The 17016-nt window shown below is 35.5% G+C and overlaps 2 protein-coding genes across 2 annotated transcripts; one reads left to right on the forward strand and one right to left on the reverse strand.

Moving 5' to 3' along the window:
* The first annotated feature begins 11886 nt into the window (after positions 1-11886).
* LOC113320731 (probable calcium-binding protein CML18) lies at positions 11887-13361 on the forward strand. Its single transcript, XM_026568624.1, has one exon. It carries the CDS (start codon positions 12504-12506, stop codon positions 12993-12995), a length of 492 nt encoding a protein of 163 aa, XP_026424409.1. The 5' UTR covers positions 11887-12503; the 3' UTR covers positions 12996-13361.
* Positions 13362-14046: 685 nt separating this feature from the next.
* Positions 14047-16188, reverse strand: LOC113323362 (dolichol-phosphate mannose synthase subunit 2). The gene is made up of 3 exons (XM_026571654.1): positions 16063-16188; positions 14431-14543; positions 14047-14324 (listed from the first exon to the last, which is right to left on the reverse strand). Exons 2-3 carry the CDS (start codon positions 14518-14520, stop codon positions 14172-14174), a joined length of 243 nt encoding a protein of 80 aa, XP_026427439.1. The 5' UTR covers positions 14521-14543; positions 16063-16188; the 3' UTR covers positions 14047-14171.
* Positions 16189-17016: the final 828 nt, after the last annotated feature.

Here is a 17016-nt window from a genome sequence, read left to right on the forward strand (position 1 = left end):
TCCTCTAGAGCAAGCATCAGTCTCCAGCACAAAGGGAATAGAAAAATTTGGCAAGGATAACACTGGTGCGGTAGTCATAACAGTATTGAGTTCAATGAAGGATTGCAAGGCAAGAGGGGACCACTGAAAGGAGTCCTTTTTAAGCATATCAGTGAGAGGTTTGCTAATGGTACCATACCCATTAATGAATCTTCTATAATAACCAGTTCGACCCAGAAATCCTCTTAATTTCTTCAGATTGGAAGGCTGAGGCCAAGCCTGCATAGCAACTATTTTATCTGGATCAGCAACAACACCATTAGCAGTAATTAAATGTCCCAGATATTCTAGGTGAGGTTGAGCAAAGTAACACTTCTTCTTGTTGACAAAAAGAGAATGGTCCCTGAGCAACTGTAAAGTCTGAGAGAGGTGCACAACATGATCTGATAGAGATGAACTATACGCAAGAATGTCATCAAAGAAGACAAGAACAAATTTCCTAAGAAATGGTTGGAAAATCTTGTTCATGAGAGCTTGAAAATTGGCTAGGGCATTTGTAAGACCAAATGGCCTAACTTTGAACTCAAAGTGGCCGCCATGATGAGTTCTAAAGGTAGTCTTGAAAATGTCATCAATATGCATTCTAATCTGACGGTAGCATGACTTTAAGTCCAATTTGGTGAAGATAACAACATCATTTATTTCATCTAGCAACTCCTCAATAAGTGGAATAGGAAATTTATCTTTAATGGTTAACTCATTCAATTTCCTATAATCAACACAAAATCTCCAAGATCCATCCTTCTTCTTAACCAATAATATAGGTGTTGTAAATGGACTGTGGCTATCTTGGATAATGCCAGCTGATAGCATCTCTTGAACCATGTTCTCTAAAACATCTTTTTGCACATAAGGACATCTATAGGGTTGTTGAGAAGTGGGTATGGCATTTGGTTTTAATGGAATTTTATGATCCAAGGCTTTGGATGGTGGTAAGGAGGTTGGTTCAGCAAAGACATCCTTCAAAGTATCTAAGACAGACACAATATCAGGGTGAGGAGGTACAGTGGGAAGAGCAGAGATGGAAAAGAACTGACCAATGATAGCTAGGGTTTTGCTCTTGAGGAACTTTAGAATGGATTCACCACTGATCATGCTGCAGAAAGGGTTGCTTGTGCTGCCCTGTAGAGTAATTTGTTGACCTTGGTGAAGGAAAGAAACCTTAAGTTCAGCTAAGTTGAAGATAACATCACCCAGTTGCCTCAACCAGTCAACCCCCAACACCATGTCACAACCACCAAGAGGAAGAAATCCTAAGTTACCAGAGAATTGAAAACCCTGCATAGTCCACAACAATCCATGACATACACCCTGACTGATGGTAGTGTCACCATTGGCCACTGTGACTAAAATTTGTGCAGTTGGTGCTATATAGAGTTGGAGTTGCTCAGCTAGATTAGCACCCACAAAACTGTGGGTGCTACCAGTATCTATAAAGACCAAAATCTTCTTCCCATGAAGTAGGCCAGGCACTTGAATTGTATTTTGGGTAACCAAACCAGTTAAAGCATGAAGTGAAATTTACATAGTGGTATTAGTAGAGGTTGTAGGTGAAGGTATGTCTTCTTCAGATTCCTCAACTGACAATGGTGATTGTTCTTCATAAGAATATACAAGCATGAACAATTATTGAGTTTTGCAATGGCATGGCCTATAAAACTAATCACAATTATAGCACAACCCTTGATCACGTCTTACTTTCATTTGAGCAGGTGTAGGCTTCTTGAATGTTGGTTGATGGTTTTGTAGGAATGGATGGATGTGTGATCAATGGTTTGGTAGAGGAGAAAGATGGTTTAGTAGGGGTAGTGAGTGGGGAAAAGGAGGGTTTATATCCCAATGAGGAGGAAATAAATGAGCTGGTACTAGGCTGAAATTACCACTGAAATGGTTTAATTCGCTTAGTCTGTGAATCGACTGTAGCTTGTTGAATCCGAGCCAAGTAAAATTCCTCTGCATCATATTTGGGTTTGAACATTTGCACGGGATGATGAATATCCTCCTTTAATCCACTGATAAAACTCACTGCAAAATATTCATCGGAGAGACTCTTGTTCTTGGATTTCATTATAGCTTTAAGAGATTCATACTGCTCATAATAATCCTCCGAAATAGTTATTTGAGATAATTTGCTAAAAGTACCCATATAATTATCATTTGCAACATCTTCGAAATGAAAACAAACATCCATAGAAAATCTATCCCAATCAATGAATGGTTTCCCTTCCTGATAGTCTAAAAACCAAGCCTCAGCTTTACCATCTAAATGAAGAGATGCCAAATCGACTCGTTTCACCGATTTCACAGAATTGAGGTAAAAATAGCGGTCACACGAATCCATCCTCTAGGATTAGATCCATCAAATCTGGGGAAATCAATTTTATGATGGCGGAAGTAATTACCTGAAGTTAGCTGTAAATCACCAAATGGATTTGAATGATGAGTCGAGGGAATAACACCTGGATCTGGTGGCTGAATAGAAGAAGATTCAGGGATTTAAATACCCATATGCTTATAGAGAATAACAAACTGAGTACCCAAAAAATCTTTAAGTTCCTTCATATCTTTTTCTAGAACCGATAATCGTTCCCCATCAAGCTTCTGTTGATGAGCAACGTCCTTTACTGTAGGTGCCTTTTCACCACCTCCTGTCATGAATCAAAGCACAGGATCGAAGAGGATGATATCAAATGTTGTGAATCAACAATGGGACGAACAAACACATAACAGTAACCTTCTCCTCCAAATGGATAGAGTCTGATAATTGATATTTCTTTCTTACCAAATTACAAAGAAAACATTGGTCATATATACAACCAATTCCCTCATCACTAAACTCTCATGCTATCAGCCATCAATTCCGATCTACCTAACCATCTAATTGCTAACAACACGATCAGAATACACCAAGCCACAACTGACACGTAGATAACGGAAAGAACCAATTACAGCTCACCGATCTCACTCACCAAGTTACAGAGTGACTAGGAATCAAGGTAATGAAACAAACTGGCTAGTACAAATATAGGCATATGACAAAGACTTGAACTTATATATCACTCAAAAGTCTACCTCTCTATCTCTTATTATTGAGACAAAGTCGTATAAGTATGATAGTTTTCATACATACACATTCGCTATTTCGAGCCAAGTTTACTCTCCTATATATTTCTCTAAATATGTGTTGGTAAGATTTCGCTTTAACCACTTTTTGTCTTAACCCTTGAAGAAAGTCATGATGACGTTTCACTTGTGAAAATAGTTTTGATGACAATAGTTGTGAATAACGACTGTTATAACATTATGGAAGAATGTTTCAATGATTGAAATGTAAAGTTGAGATTACGTAATCAACTATGGATATGAGAATATATAGTGTGTTCACACATTAGTGTATAAATCCATGTACCGGAAACCAAGTGTGTGTATATGGTATTGGTGAAGGATACGGGTTGGGTACGTGTACCAGCGGAAGTTTTCGAACCAAAAATTTCTGCTGAGTTTGTAAGTTTGCAAACTGTTAAACCAGTCACCTTAGGTGCGTACCCACGGAAGTTTTCGACCGAAAATTTCTGCTGAGTTTGTAAACTCAAATCTGGTAGCTATAATACACGTACCCGTATGCGTACCCAAGCTGTTTATATTTCTCAAATCGAAAGTTCATGAACTTAAACAATGAATCAATAAGGAATGCAATCTTTGCAAACCGTGGCTATATTGTTCATGAATTCATTCAAGTGAATCAAACCGATTTTGTTTCAATTGTGTCTATGCATAAAGACCTAAGCAATTGAACAACTCTTCAACTAGTTCTTTTGAAGTCATTTGAACTAGTTGTGAAGAATATGAATACGGTTAATATGAAATTGCTCATATGGCTAACCATTGGTTAACTATTTGTGAACCAACTAAGGGTACACGTTTACGTACAGTTACTCAAACCTAAATGCAAGCTAAGTTTCGATCTAGCGGTGAATATTGAATGCTAGGTTACCAAGGTAACTTAGATTGCAAACCCTGATTTGAAAACTATATAAAGGAGACATCTAGCAACTGGAAAAACTAATCCCCACACCTCCTGTGTGATACTAGTTGGTTTTGATAGATTCGGTTCTCCTTTAACCTTAGGTTTCTTCTCGAGACCCTGTAGGTTAACGACTGAAAGACTTCATTGGGATTGTGAAGCCTGACGAACTACTTCTCTTGTAGTTGAGCGATCTGATCTTGCCATTTTCTATCGTACGAGTTCAATTGAATAATTGAGTTGTGATTATATCTCCGATAGGGCAAGATAAAAAGAAATCACAAAAATCTTTGTCTCATCGTTTGTGATTCCACAATATCTAGTTTCGCTACCATACGATTTAGATTATTGTTAGGTGATTGATAATTCGAGGTTGTTCTTCGGGAATATAAGTCCGGGTTATCTATTGGTTCCTGTTCACCATGGGAGACATATTTATCTATTATCATAGATTTTCTGTGTGATACAGATTTGTTTATTAAAGTCTTCGACTTTGGATGGTAGAAACTCTTGGTTGTGGGTGAGATCAGCTAAGGGAATCAAGTGCGTAGTATCCGGCTGACAACTGTACCTTGAATCAGTGTGAAATTGATTAGGGTTCAACTACAGTCCAGACTGAAGTTAGTTTGTAATAGGCTAGTGTCTGTAGCGGCTTAATACAGTGAGGTGTTCAATCTAGACTAGGTCCCGGGTTTTTTTTGCATTTGCGATTTCCTCGTTAACAAAATTTCTGGTGTCTGTGTTATTTCTATTCTGCATTATATTTTGTTATATAATTGAAATATCACAGGTTATGCATTAAGATCAATCACTTAGAATATCCAACCTTTGGTTGTTGATTTAAATTGATTGACACTTGGATATTGATCTTTGGTACCATCCAAGTTTATCTCTCTAGTATTTGATAAAGACTCGAAGATTTCCATTTGCTTGAGTAAAGATCAAATAGAGAGATTGAGATATTAACTCTTTAATATATTTGTATCTAGATTGAGTCTGATTGTTTAGTTGATTCTCTAGAAAGTATATTAGAGTTAGTCCATACAGATTGCTAATCGAAATATTGGGTGAGGTTGTTAGACCCCCGCTTTTTCACTCAGTTTCTTGAGAAAATAGTTGTTGTTATATTTTATTTGCTCTTACAAAACGATGATTACAAAGCTGTTGAGCCTTGATCCAGTACTTTACATGATGTAATGTTTTTGATCGCTTACTCTTGAGAATAATTCCTTGTTTGATTGCCTTGGTTTTCAAAAACTCTTTTTGTTCCTTTGAAAAAAGAATGTCACCTTTTGTTTAGAATGGGTCCTTGATTTTTTCAAGACTTCTTCTAAATTTGGCTCCACTACTCTCTTGGTCATGTACCAAGTTTGTAACCACTGTGTACGTACACCTGACCCGTACGGAACATATACGAATTTCTCTAGGGTTTCCTATGAAACAATCATATATATATATATATATATATGTGTGTGTGTGTGTGTATCATGCTCCTTCTTGATAATACACGTTCCAGAACGTCAAAAAGTTGGCCTGAATTTTGTGTGCACAATGGATGGATGCAATAAGGAAGACAAAGTTGAGAAGGGCAAGACTATCGAGTTTTACGAGAACCCTATTTTCATAACTTGCTATCATGTTGTTGATCATGAAAACAAACTACCAGTTCAGATGTTATCACAACTGGTAGGAAATCTTCTTTGAGATTTTGAGGTCGTACATGAACAACTTGGGATTGCAACAAGGAATCTTGATTTTCTGAAAAACAAACTGAAGAAAGCAACTGATGAGCTCGTCCATGTTCAATATTGCTGATCGTGTTTAATGTTTTTCAATCATGTTCTCTAAGAGTTGTTTATTTTTGTCTAGGAAAACTTCTTATGAGAATTTTATTCTTGTGTTTTTAAGAAGAATAACTAGATTTTGGAATAGCCATTATTGTGATTACACATAGCTATGTCCAGTGATTTTCATCTTCAATGTTTTTAGATTTATTTTTTTAATTCTAAAGTTTGTTTGGAAGATGATTTTGCAGTATTAATCTTTATGGTTTATATATTGCAATGCATTATCGGATATGTGTGTTTCTGTCCGTGAACTATGATTGTCCCATACGTGGTCAAAAGTTAAGTCTTTCATATGTCGATATGCAAGTATTGATAAAAGATTGAATAAACTTTTGATAAAAAAAAGTTAAGCCTTTTATGTCATTTTTCAAATATTGATGGAAGAAATGATGAGCTTTTGTTTACAAGGATTAAGTCTATTATATGTCATTGTGCAAATAGTGATAAAAGATAGAATAAATCTTTGTTTATTCCGCAGTATTGATCTTCCCTGATCCATATTTTTAAGTATATACTGTGCAGCTCCGTAAGTTCTCTTATGTTGAGCATTTCCGCTTAAATTAATCATGGGTTCTCTTGTGGTTGATTTAATTGAGTTTTTGGATACAAATTCATGTTTCATGAGATTTGTTATGTCCAAGGAAATCCTTTTTTTCTTGTGAAAGTATGGTCGCTCTCGTTGCTCTTTCGAGAATGACATTTTATGGGGGAGAGTTTTTAATTGAACTTGTGCTTAATTGCCAAATCTTTTTGGGGAGTGCGGATGTGGAATATTATAGGGGTTATCTTGTATCTTTATAAACTCCTTGATGAATGCATTTAGTTTCAACTATATGATCGTATATAAAAAGTTGATATGTGCTTTCTTTTGGTCATGAAGTGTGTCTATGGAAATTTCATTAGGATCCCACTAGTTTTGGTACCTTTGCCAATTTTATTGACAAAAAGGGGGAGAATTAATGTATAGTTCAGTTCACACTACAAATACATATAGTTTTCGGATCATTATGTAAGGGGGAGTGGTTTTCATGTGAGATGAAGTATTGACTAAGGAGGAGTGATACATATCACCATAGTATTGTTGTCAGAGTTGTGATATAATTGAACTTTGATTCTGTGTAATAATACTATGACACCGTGTAATAATACTATGACATTGTGTAACAATGATTGAGAGCTTTTGTTTTCTCATTTTTATGGATACGAATCTTCAACAACGATGATGCTGCATTGGATATCTTTGGAATCATTGGAGTACTTGGAATTGACGAAGATTTCGAGTAATGTTGAAGAACCAAGGAGATCATGCATGTGGAAGAGAAGTTGCAAAGTTTATTTATTTTGTCACTAAAATTGACAAAGGGGAAGATTGTTAGAGCACTGTTCGGTCGAACTCACAAGCGTTGTTATCTCAAGCTTGTTTGTCAAGTTTAGTTGCCAAAACTATAAGTCTTGATTTCTAGTATACTTATAGCCAAGTCTCGGACTAGGATATAAAGTGTAGTTGAGCTCTAGACTCCACAGCGTTCATCATACAAAGACGAAGAACTACTCAAGGAACTGGTGGATCTTCATGGACTAAAAGGTATGTGGAGACTTGAACTTATCTACCACTCAAAAGTCTATCTACTCTATCTCCTATATTGAGATAAAAGTCGTATTACTATATAGACTTCGATTATACACATTTGCTATTTCGAGCCGAGTTTATCTAACTTATCTATTTCTCGAAATGTGTGTTGGTAAGCTTTCGCTTTGGATAAGTTCATATTTACAAATGACGAAAGTCATGTTGATTATTTCAATATCTTGAGAATCGCTTTGATGAAAAATAGTGTGTGAATAACCTCTATATAACATCCTCTAAGAATGTTTCAATTATTGAAATGAGAATTTAGAATATACCTTGAATGGATATAAACATTGTATGTGAACTCATACTTGTGTAAGTCCAAAATTCCTTGAACTAAAGTACGCATACTTTACTGGTTCAGGATGTCCGGAAGCTAAGTCCGGGTACCCGTACGCCTACTGCCGGAAGTTCACATCCCGTGAATTTCTGCTGGAGTTTGAGAACTGAAAACAAACTCAAACCGGGTACTTAAGGATGCGTACCGGTATGCATACTGAGTGGTTACTTTCTAAAAACGGTTTATTCGTGAACTAAAACATATATAAACTAAGGAATGCATATTTGCAAACCGTGGCTATAATGTTCACGAATTGATTCGAGTGAATCAAAATCGTTTTTGCTTCGATTGTGTCTTATATACATCTATTAATCTAAGCAATTGAACAACTCTCTAACTAGTTCTTTTGAGTCATTTGAACTAGTTATGGTGAAGATGAATAAGGTTGATATGAAAGTGCTCATATGGCTAACCATTTGGTTAACTACTGTTGAACCAACTAGGTGTACACGTTTAGGTACGGTTACAAAAACCTAAATGAACGTGCATTTCATTTGTGTATAACAAGTTAAGTTCGATCTAACGGTTGAAAGATATTAGCTTGAATCTAATCAGGTTTTCATCTAACGGTGAATATTGAATGCTTTGTTACCAAAGTAACTTAGATTGCAAACCCTGATTTGCAGACTATATAAAGGAGAACTCTAACAACTGGGAAACCTAATCCCACACCTCCTGTGTGACACTAGTTGTATAAGCTAGAGTCAATTCTCATTTAACCTTAGGTTTCTACCGAGACCCCGTAGGTTAACGACTTGAAGACTTCATTGGGATTGTGAAGCCAGACCCAACTATTTTCTCTGTAGTTGCGTGATCTGATCTTGTTGTTTCTATCGTGTTGAGTGCAGTTGGAATAATTGGCTCGAGATTAATATCTCCGATAGGCAAGATAAAAATTAGTCACAAACATCTTTGTCTCATCGTTTGTGATTCCATAATATCTTGTTTCGCTAGTCGATTAATATTATTGTGAGGTGATTGATATTTCTAGGTTGTTCTTCGGGAATATAAGTCTGGTATATCAATTGGTTCATGTTCACCTTGATTTATCAAAAGACGGAACAAAACTTTAGGTATTTATGTGGGAGAAAGATTTATATATTCCGGTAGACTTTTCTATGTGATACATATTTGTTTATTAAAGTCTTCGACTTTGGGTCGTAAAAACTCTTAGTTGTGGGTAAATCATCTAAGGGAATCAAGTGCGTAGTATCCTGCTGGGATCAGAGACGCAAGGAGCGCAACTGTACCTTGGGTCAGTGTGAGATTGATTGGGGTTCAACTACAGTCCAGACCGAAGTTAGTTTGTAGTAGGCTAGTGTCTGTACCGGCTTAATACAGTGTGTGTTCAATCTGGACTAGGTCCCGCGGTTTTTCTGTATTTGCGGTTTCCTCGTTAACAAAACTTCTGGTGTCTGTGTTATTTCTTTCCCGCATTATATTTTGTTATATAATTGAAATATCACAGGTTGTGCGTTGAATCGATCAATTGGTAAATCCTACCTTTGGTTGTTGATTTAAATTGATTGATCCTTGAACATTGGTCTTTGTTACCGTTCACGTTAATTTCTCTTATATTAAATTAGACTCGCAGATTGTTATTTGCTTGAGTAAGTGTTGAATCGAGAAATTCAGATATAACTCTTTGATACACTTTTCTTAAGATTAAATATGATTTTCTAGTTGATTCTCTTAAAAGTATATTGGAATTAGTCCATAAAGATTTCTAAGCGAAATATTGGGTGAGGTTTTTGTACCCCCACTTTTTCAATTAATGCCTTTAATTCCTCAAGGGTTTCTTAATATTTTAATACTATACATGTTTGAATGAAATCCAAAAGTGATGTCTTAAATGAATTCCTCCCATATGATAACTTCTATACCCTCTTGATAGTCTTGGAACCAAATATCAATTTTATCATCTAAATACAAAAAGGCCATATGCATGAACCATCTATTCTTTATCTACAGTATAGCTGAAGAAAACTTTTTACACTTTCTAATCCAAGATCCGGGATTATTTCCGTAAAATCTAGGAAAATCTACTTTGGATTTATGGTGACATGAAAATTGATTAGAGAATAAGGAACTGTTAGTACCTCCGATACCTCTAATGTTTGATCTGTAATTTGAGTTTGAACCTGTTAGTTGTTGAACAGATCCATCATCTGCTCCATTCTTCTTTAAAACTCAACCACTTTCTCGAGCAATCAAACTAGGCATATTCTTGATGAGATTATTATCTATAGAATCATTTACCTTTTTAGATAACTCCTCCGTACTTTTAACAGGTCACTCAGATCGATGGGGAAATTGATCTCAAGAACAACTCAAATTCTACCTCACAAAGAATAACAAAGGGACTAGGTTTTTTTTAATTAATAATTGATTGGTAATCGATTTCAACGGCAGAAGGGAAATATAAAGGATAGGGATGGAGTGACACATGCACCACTCACATATACGCCGTATTTAACCTGATTGGAAATAACTAATAACTACTAATTAGCAGTTAATGAAAACAGAATTTAAACTAACAGTTACTGGTACATCCATAACCTGTTCGAAATGGCAGTCCCTTTAGCCGGGACATGACAACCTTCTCATAAGTTGGAACATAACTTATATGTAGTAGCATAAAGACAATCGTTCTCTCATCTTTCAGAATACTAAACCAAACTGAATTCAGACTATTGAAAGAATTAAGATGCTTACAAACCTGTTGTATATTAATTTAACTCATCAAAATATGTTGTTAAGTGTTCGATTCCATAAATCGGATCCACCCGACATTGATACAGTATGAAGATAAATATTAATGCATCATTTAAAAAAGAAATTGGTAAAGCTGACATTGGTCTGATTATTCGTGACTTTGCAGGGTCATGCTTTGGAGCCAAAGGACGATATTTTGATGGGCGATTGGATGCTTATCATTAGGTGGAGCAGCTGGAGTGTATGGCATTGAACGAAGCAGTCTTGGCACCTAGGATATGATATACATTGTCCAGGTTAGGGAATTTTTTTATTTATCCAAGGTTATCATGGCAATGGTTATTATAAATAGTGTTTGTTTCCCATTATGGATTAATGTAGTATGTTATTTGTAAAGAAAAAGTATGTATACAAAATAAATAAATTAATTTAAAAAGAAATGAAAAACTAAACCATATAATTTTATGGTTTTGAGCATAAGAAAAATTAAATACAAAAAATTAGTTATAAAAGTAACTGTCTAACCCAGGAAAGGATTAAAAGTATTCCAGGTTTTACATGGAATTCCAAACCCCCACTTTTTTAACCTCTTAAAATTCAGATAGGATGCACTATTCATATCTTGACATGTAATAACCACCCACACAAACATAATATACAACTATTCAAGGGATAACCAACCTGAGTTAGGATATCAAAGCTGCCAAACACGACCTCCACGTCAAGATAAAAATAATGGGCTGAAGCAGCTAGAGTGTGTGGCGTTGAAGGAAGCAGTCTGTTGGGCCATCACAAGAGATTATAAAAACCTATTTTAAGACACTGAAAATTATCAGCCGAACCTCTCAGTTATCAGCCGAACCTAGACAAAACATAGGTTCGGCTGATAACTTTAGCATGCCTCAAAAAAAAAAAATTGGTCCGCTTCAAAACAGGTTTCGGATTTCAGATTATATAAAAGTAATTTTTGAGTCCGATAATGGGCTCCTAATAAAATCTGTCGATGATCCACTTCCTTTCCTTTTGTTCGTTGGCCAAATTATTGTTACATGTTTCATACATCAATTTCCTTTTACACCATAAATAATCTTTAGTAAATTCCTTATTAATCAAGATAAAATAAAATGTTATGCCATCACAATACAAGCTTCCCATTTCAAAAGAGAAAAACGGTTGACATGATCTCTTTCTTCCATAACAGCAAGAAAGACGTGCTTCATTCACGGAATTTCATTTTTACCACGACTTTCGCCGCCTATTCTGCTTTACTTTAATACACTTAAGTTTTTCTTTTTTTTGTTATTTTTGCTGTTGTTGCTGATGGGAGATGAACAAATAATTGCCAATTGGCTTTGGCATTAGGTTCCGGAATGTTGCGTTTGGGATTTTGGAATTTGGTTTCTTCTTAGGAATTTTAATAATGATAAATTAAATAAAAACAAAATAATGCAAAGTCATCGCCCGATTTATTATTATCATTGAATTCCTGTTTTTCTCCATAGAAGAAGAAAGAAGAAAAGGAAATTCCACAACAACAGAGACAGGAAATTAGGAAGGAGATCCATCAAAAAAGGAGAAAAAAAGAAGAATCAGATCCTCTTTTTCTATAATCATCCACAAGATTTCAGGAGTTGCATTCGGATCTCTGGGTCTGAAAGAGAAAACAGAGGAAAAGGTTCTTCAGAAGATCATATCTTTTTGTTTGTTTGTTTCTCAATTTGTAAAGGCGAAAAGGGGTTCGAGCTGGATTAAGTTATATACAGATAGATTAAAAAAGATTTTTTTCTTTTTCTTTGTCGATGATCTGGAAAGCGTAATAAACAACCAGGGATTCGTAAATTTTGTCTATACAATTCGATTTCTGACAGATAATTTTTTTCTCCAAGAGAAAGACAGGAGGACCAGGAGATGAGCAAAGAAGAACCTGTAAAGCTAGATGACGAACAGCTCGCAGAGCTACGGGAAATATTCAGAACATTTGATCGAAACAACGACGGAAGTTTGACGCAGCTCGAGTTAGGATCACTGCTCCGATCCCTTGGCTTAACACCAAGTCCAGATCAACTCGATACATTGATTCAAAAAGCGGATACAAACAGCAACGGTTTGATCGAATTCTCGGAATTTGTTGCACTTGTTGCACCAGAGCTTCTACCTGCGAAGTCTCCCTATACAGAAGATCAACTTAAACAATTATTCAGTATGTTTGATCGAGATGGGAATGGGTATATTACAGCTGCTGAATTGGCTCATTCTATGGCGAAATTGGGTCATGCACTTACAGCTAAAGAATTAACAGGTATGATCAAAGAAGCGGATACAGACGGTGATGGTCGCATTAGTTTTCAGGAGTTTTCGCAGGCTATTACCTCTGCTGCATTCGATAATTGTTGGGCTTGACATGATAAATGACTACTGGTGTGTCTTCTAAATGTTTTATGTTCTTCATTTTTTTCATTTTTTTTCTTCCCGTTTCTGTTTCTTGTTCATTTGCTTCTAGTATAAATTGTGCGGGTGTCTAGTGCAATTGCAGTCGGCTGAAAAATATCGATGTTTTTAGTAGAGTTAGGTGTTGTAAGCGAAATTAATCGACGAAAACAAAATGGAAAACGTATAATAATTACTATGGCAGATTGCAAGGATGCAGTAAGATTGACTAATGGTCTTGTTTGAGCTTTTCCGTGTATGTATATATGTAGAGGAAGAATGCCTTTGGTTTGGGAAGCCAACAATGAATGAACAATTTTACAGGTTTCCATTATGTAATTTTTTTTATAAAAATCTTTTCTATTATGCAACAATCCTGATACTGAATTTGTGCTTATTTCATAGTTTTACCATACTGAATGGTAAAAAAAAAACCCTGAAACTGGAGCATATTTCCTAGTAGAGCATATTTCCAGTTATTTGTCATGGTGGAATGTCTGAAACTGCTGGATCAGTGGGTTGCAGTAAATGATTCTTGAACAAGGAAGATGAAAGTTATTCTCCTCTTCACACACCACTGATGATAGTTTCTCACAAAAGGTTCATCAACCAAAGTTTCGGTATTGAATAAATGTCTGATTAGCCAAGAGGAAAGACAAAGATTAAAGAAGGCACACAAATATATTTGGTATACCAACTTTATGATTAAAATTAATAGAGTGTGTTTTAGCATTCAGCTGTCTGGGCACAACCACCCACGATACCATATTCTTCAGAAAAAATTCCAGATTAGTATGAGTTTTAAATTCATATGTACACACGGTACAGATGACAATTAAGTTGAGACATTTTTACTTGACTCAACATTTTCATCAGAAAATTACCATGTCTCTTACCACTGAATTGTCATTTCAGTCTATTTCTTCAGCTTGATTAACTGAGATTACAATATAGCTAGGAAAAGAATTACATATGTCGAGCCTAGATAACAAGACCATATTTGCAACAAAGGAAACAGGAAATCTTATATCAACAGTCACGTCAAAACTGGTGGTATCTTCATTGATATCTTAAATATTTAACACACTTCAAAAGAAAAAGAATCAGACTACATATACTTGGTAAAATATGAAGCAAAATGCTCTCCCTCTATGCTTTTTTCTTCTTTGATTTTAGCATCACAAACCCAATAAAGACACACAACAGTGAGATCAGTGCCATGCCGGCAAATACAGGTATCAAAATGGCATATTCTTGAGGTAAGAAGTAGTTATGTATAAAGTGATCAGTCTCCACAAATGGCTGCAGGAAACAAACAATGTCACCACTAAGAAGTTTGAAGTTGCTAATACATAATAATAATAATAATAATAATAATAATAATGAAACATTGAGGAAAAACACTAACCAGAATGATGACCCAGAATGTATAATATGTGAATATCGATAAACTGATTACAGTTAACAGTAAACCAACTGCCTTGTCTGCCAACTCCATTGTGTTATTATAGCATTATCCGTCTGTTCATAAGCAAAATTCAGTATCTCAATCATGATACTCGGGAGCAAACATAAAACGATAGATTTTTTAATAAAAATAAAAGTATTTCACATCTATGTTGTGAAAGGCATTGCCTAGGCACCAAAGTAGCATTGCCGTTTTGCAGTGGAAAAAATATGCCACTTTTGTAAGTGGTTTCCCTGGCAACATCTTTAGGGGCGCCACAGGCCAAGGCGTCAGTGGTCTAGGTTCCCAAAGTTGTATCTTTCTAAAAAAATATTTTCCGATAAGTTGTATTACTTAACATTCTAGACATAGATTCTAACACCCCAACCTAATTATTTGTTGTATATTTATATATATGGTATTTCCAATAATTTAGATAATTACACCCAGAGCCACACCAGACATCTCGCCCTAAACAACATAGTTACACATAGGCATCACATCAATAGAGAAAGTGAGAGAGACACTAGGATGACGAGTTACCCATGGAATCTGTAGACCCTAAACAACATAGTTTCACATAGGCATCACATCAATAGAGAAAGTGAGAGAGACACTAGGATGACGAGTCACACATGGAATCTGGTAGACCTAGACGTAAGTGTGGTAGGCTGTGTTTAATATCAAAATATAGATCCTCGTTTGTTTCAGGAAATGGCGGTAGACACAAGCGGTTCAACAGTATTTGGTAAGTTAACAGACAGTTCTTTGGATTCAGATTCAGCCTTTTCCTTTGGCTTAGCTGGAGACTTAGTAGATGATTGCTACCAATATGAGGCACAAAGAGGGCATTCACTTATCCAAGCTCCAGTAAATAAAAACACAGTAGATCAAGAAGAGTCCATGGATTGATAATCATTCATTCCAACATTCCAGTAAGTTGGTGATCGGTTTTTAAGTCTAGGTCACATCATAAGACTCAATACCTAGCTTACATACAAGACAATTACTATGAATTTAAGGAGGGGGAAAGTTGCTATTTGGTAAGACTTACAAATTTGGAAAATTCTTCTATTTCCTTAGAATTACGAGGATCGGAACAGTTCTAGTCTACAACAGTGCGCTAGTCGATACATATAAAGAGCAATCGATTTCTGCTGGAGAACGAAATCAGCGAGGGACTAATAAAGATGCAAAACCTAATCTTTGTTTCTGCTGTTATTCCTAGTTTTACAACTAAGTTGTTCTTCTTATTAGGGTTCCTAGGTTGATCAGTTGGGTAGCCTTTTCATTTCTTTTGTGAAAAACATATATTGTCTAGCTAAATTTATGCATAACCAGTATATAAACGTTTAACATTTTCTACCAGATAGAAGTTTTAATCTACAAGATTTGCAATCGAAAATACCAGACAAAAATTCTAAGGGACCAATGTTAATGAATCCTGATACCTAACATTTGATGATCTAATTCATCGTTAACCTAAGATTTACGAGCAAATTAAACAACATTAATAAATGGGTAAAATAAAAAAATTTATGTAACAAAGAAACCATGATGAAAAAAAGATAGATAGAGAGAGAGAGGGAGTACCAGATCCTTCCAAATTCGCCTGCAAGAGCAATCGAGAGACCTAGAGAGGAAGGTATTGGGAATTTTACAGGCGGAAATGGATAGTAGTCGAACTGGACTTGAATCTGGATCAGTTTGTAAATAGTTCGAAACTTTTCGAGGAAGCCTTGTTGGGCTTCTGGGAACGGGAATGCCTTGGTGTTGGTGACCAGTTAGTGAACGATTTTTTAGGAACACCTTCCTAATTAAAATTAGGCCACCTTCACTATAGTTATAAGGGATGTCCTAAAAGATGGAGATGACTAGTTTATTCTTTAACCTAATTAAAATTATAACTAATCTACAATTTCTTCTTCCTCTATTCAACAATTTTTCTTCTTCTCTTCTTCATCAATTTATGATCATCTAAACCTGATCATATACAAATCTAATCAAAATCATCAAATTTTCATCGTCGTCGATTCATTAAATTTTCATCGTCAATTAATCAATTTGTAAACAAACCCTTCCATAAGTATTTTCCCACAAACCCATTACTTTTAATTCGTTTTTTATTGAAATTTTGAGCAGTAGTCATCAAAATAGGTTGAATATGAAGGTTACAATAGTAAGTTCGGTTAGAATAATTTTGAAAAGGCCCATAGTTTTACAACCGAACTTTTAAATATGAAGAACACGAATAACACTTCGGCTAAGAATATTTTTTTGTTCCTAACCGAACGCCTGAGTTCGGTTGAGTTGCAAAAAAAAAAAAATCAAAACCGAACTCTTCTTTGTGTAGCCAAATATTGAGTTCGGTTCAATCGCAAAAACAAAATTTCCTAACCGAACTTTATTCTGAAAACTTATATAATGAGTTTGGTTAAGTCGCAATTTTTTCTGCTAACCGAACGAAGAGTTCGACAATGTTTTATAAACGTTGCGAACCTACCGAACTCTGTTGTTTAAAGTTCGGTTACAACGTGGTCGAGTCGA

Source organism: Papaver somniferum, chromosome 11 (assembly GCF_003573695.1).
Source record: "Papaver somniferum cultivar HN1 chromosome 11, ASM357369v1, whole genome shotgun sequence".
Classification (NCBI taxonomy): Eukaryota; Viridiplantae; Streptophyta; class Magnoliopsida; order Ranunculales; family Papaveraceae; genus Papaver; species Papaver somniferum.

Excerpts from the sequence above, each read along its gene's own strand:
- LOC113320731 (XM_026568624.1), top strand. The coding sequence starts at position 12,504 with ATGAGCAAAGAAGAACCTGTAAAGCTAGATGACGAACAGCTCGCAGAG.
- LOC113323362 (XM_026571654.1), bottom strand. The coding sequence starts at position 14,520 with ATGGAGTTGGCAGACAAGGCAGTTGGTTTACTGTTAACTGTAATCAGT. Across the intron at positions 14,325-14,430 it reads CATTCTGGGTCATCATTCTG|CCATTTGTGGAGACTGATCA; the intron begins GTTAGTGTTTTT and ends TGTTTCCTGCAG.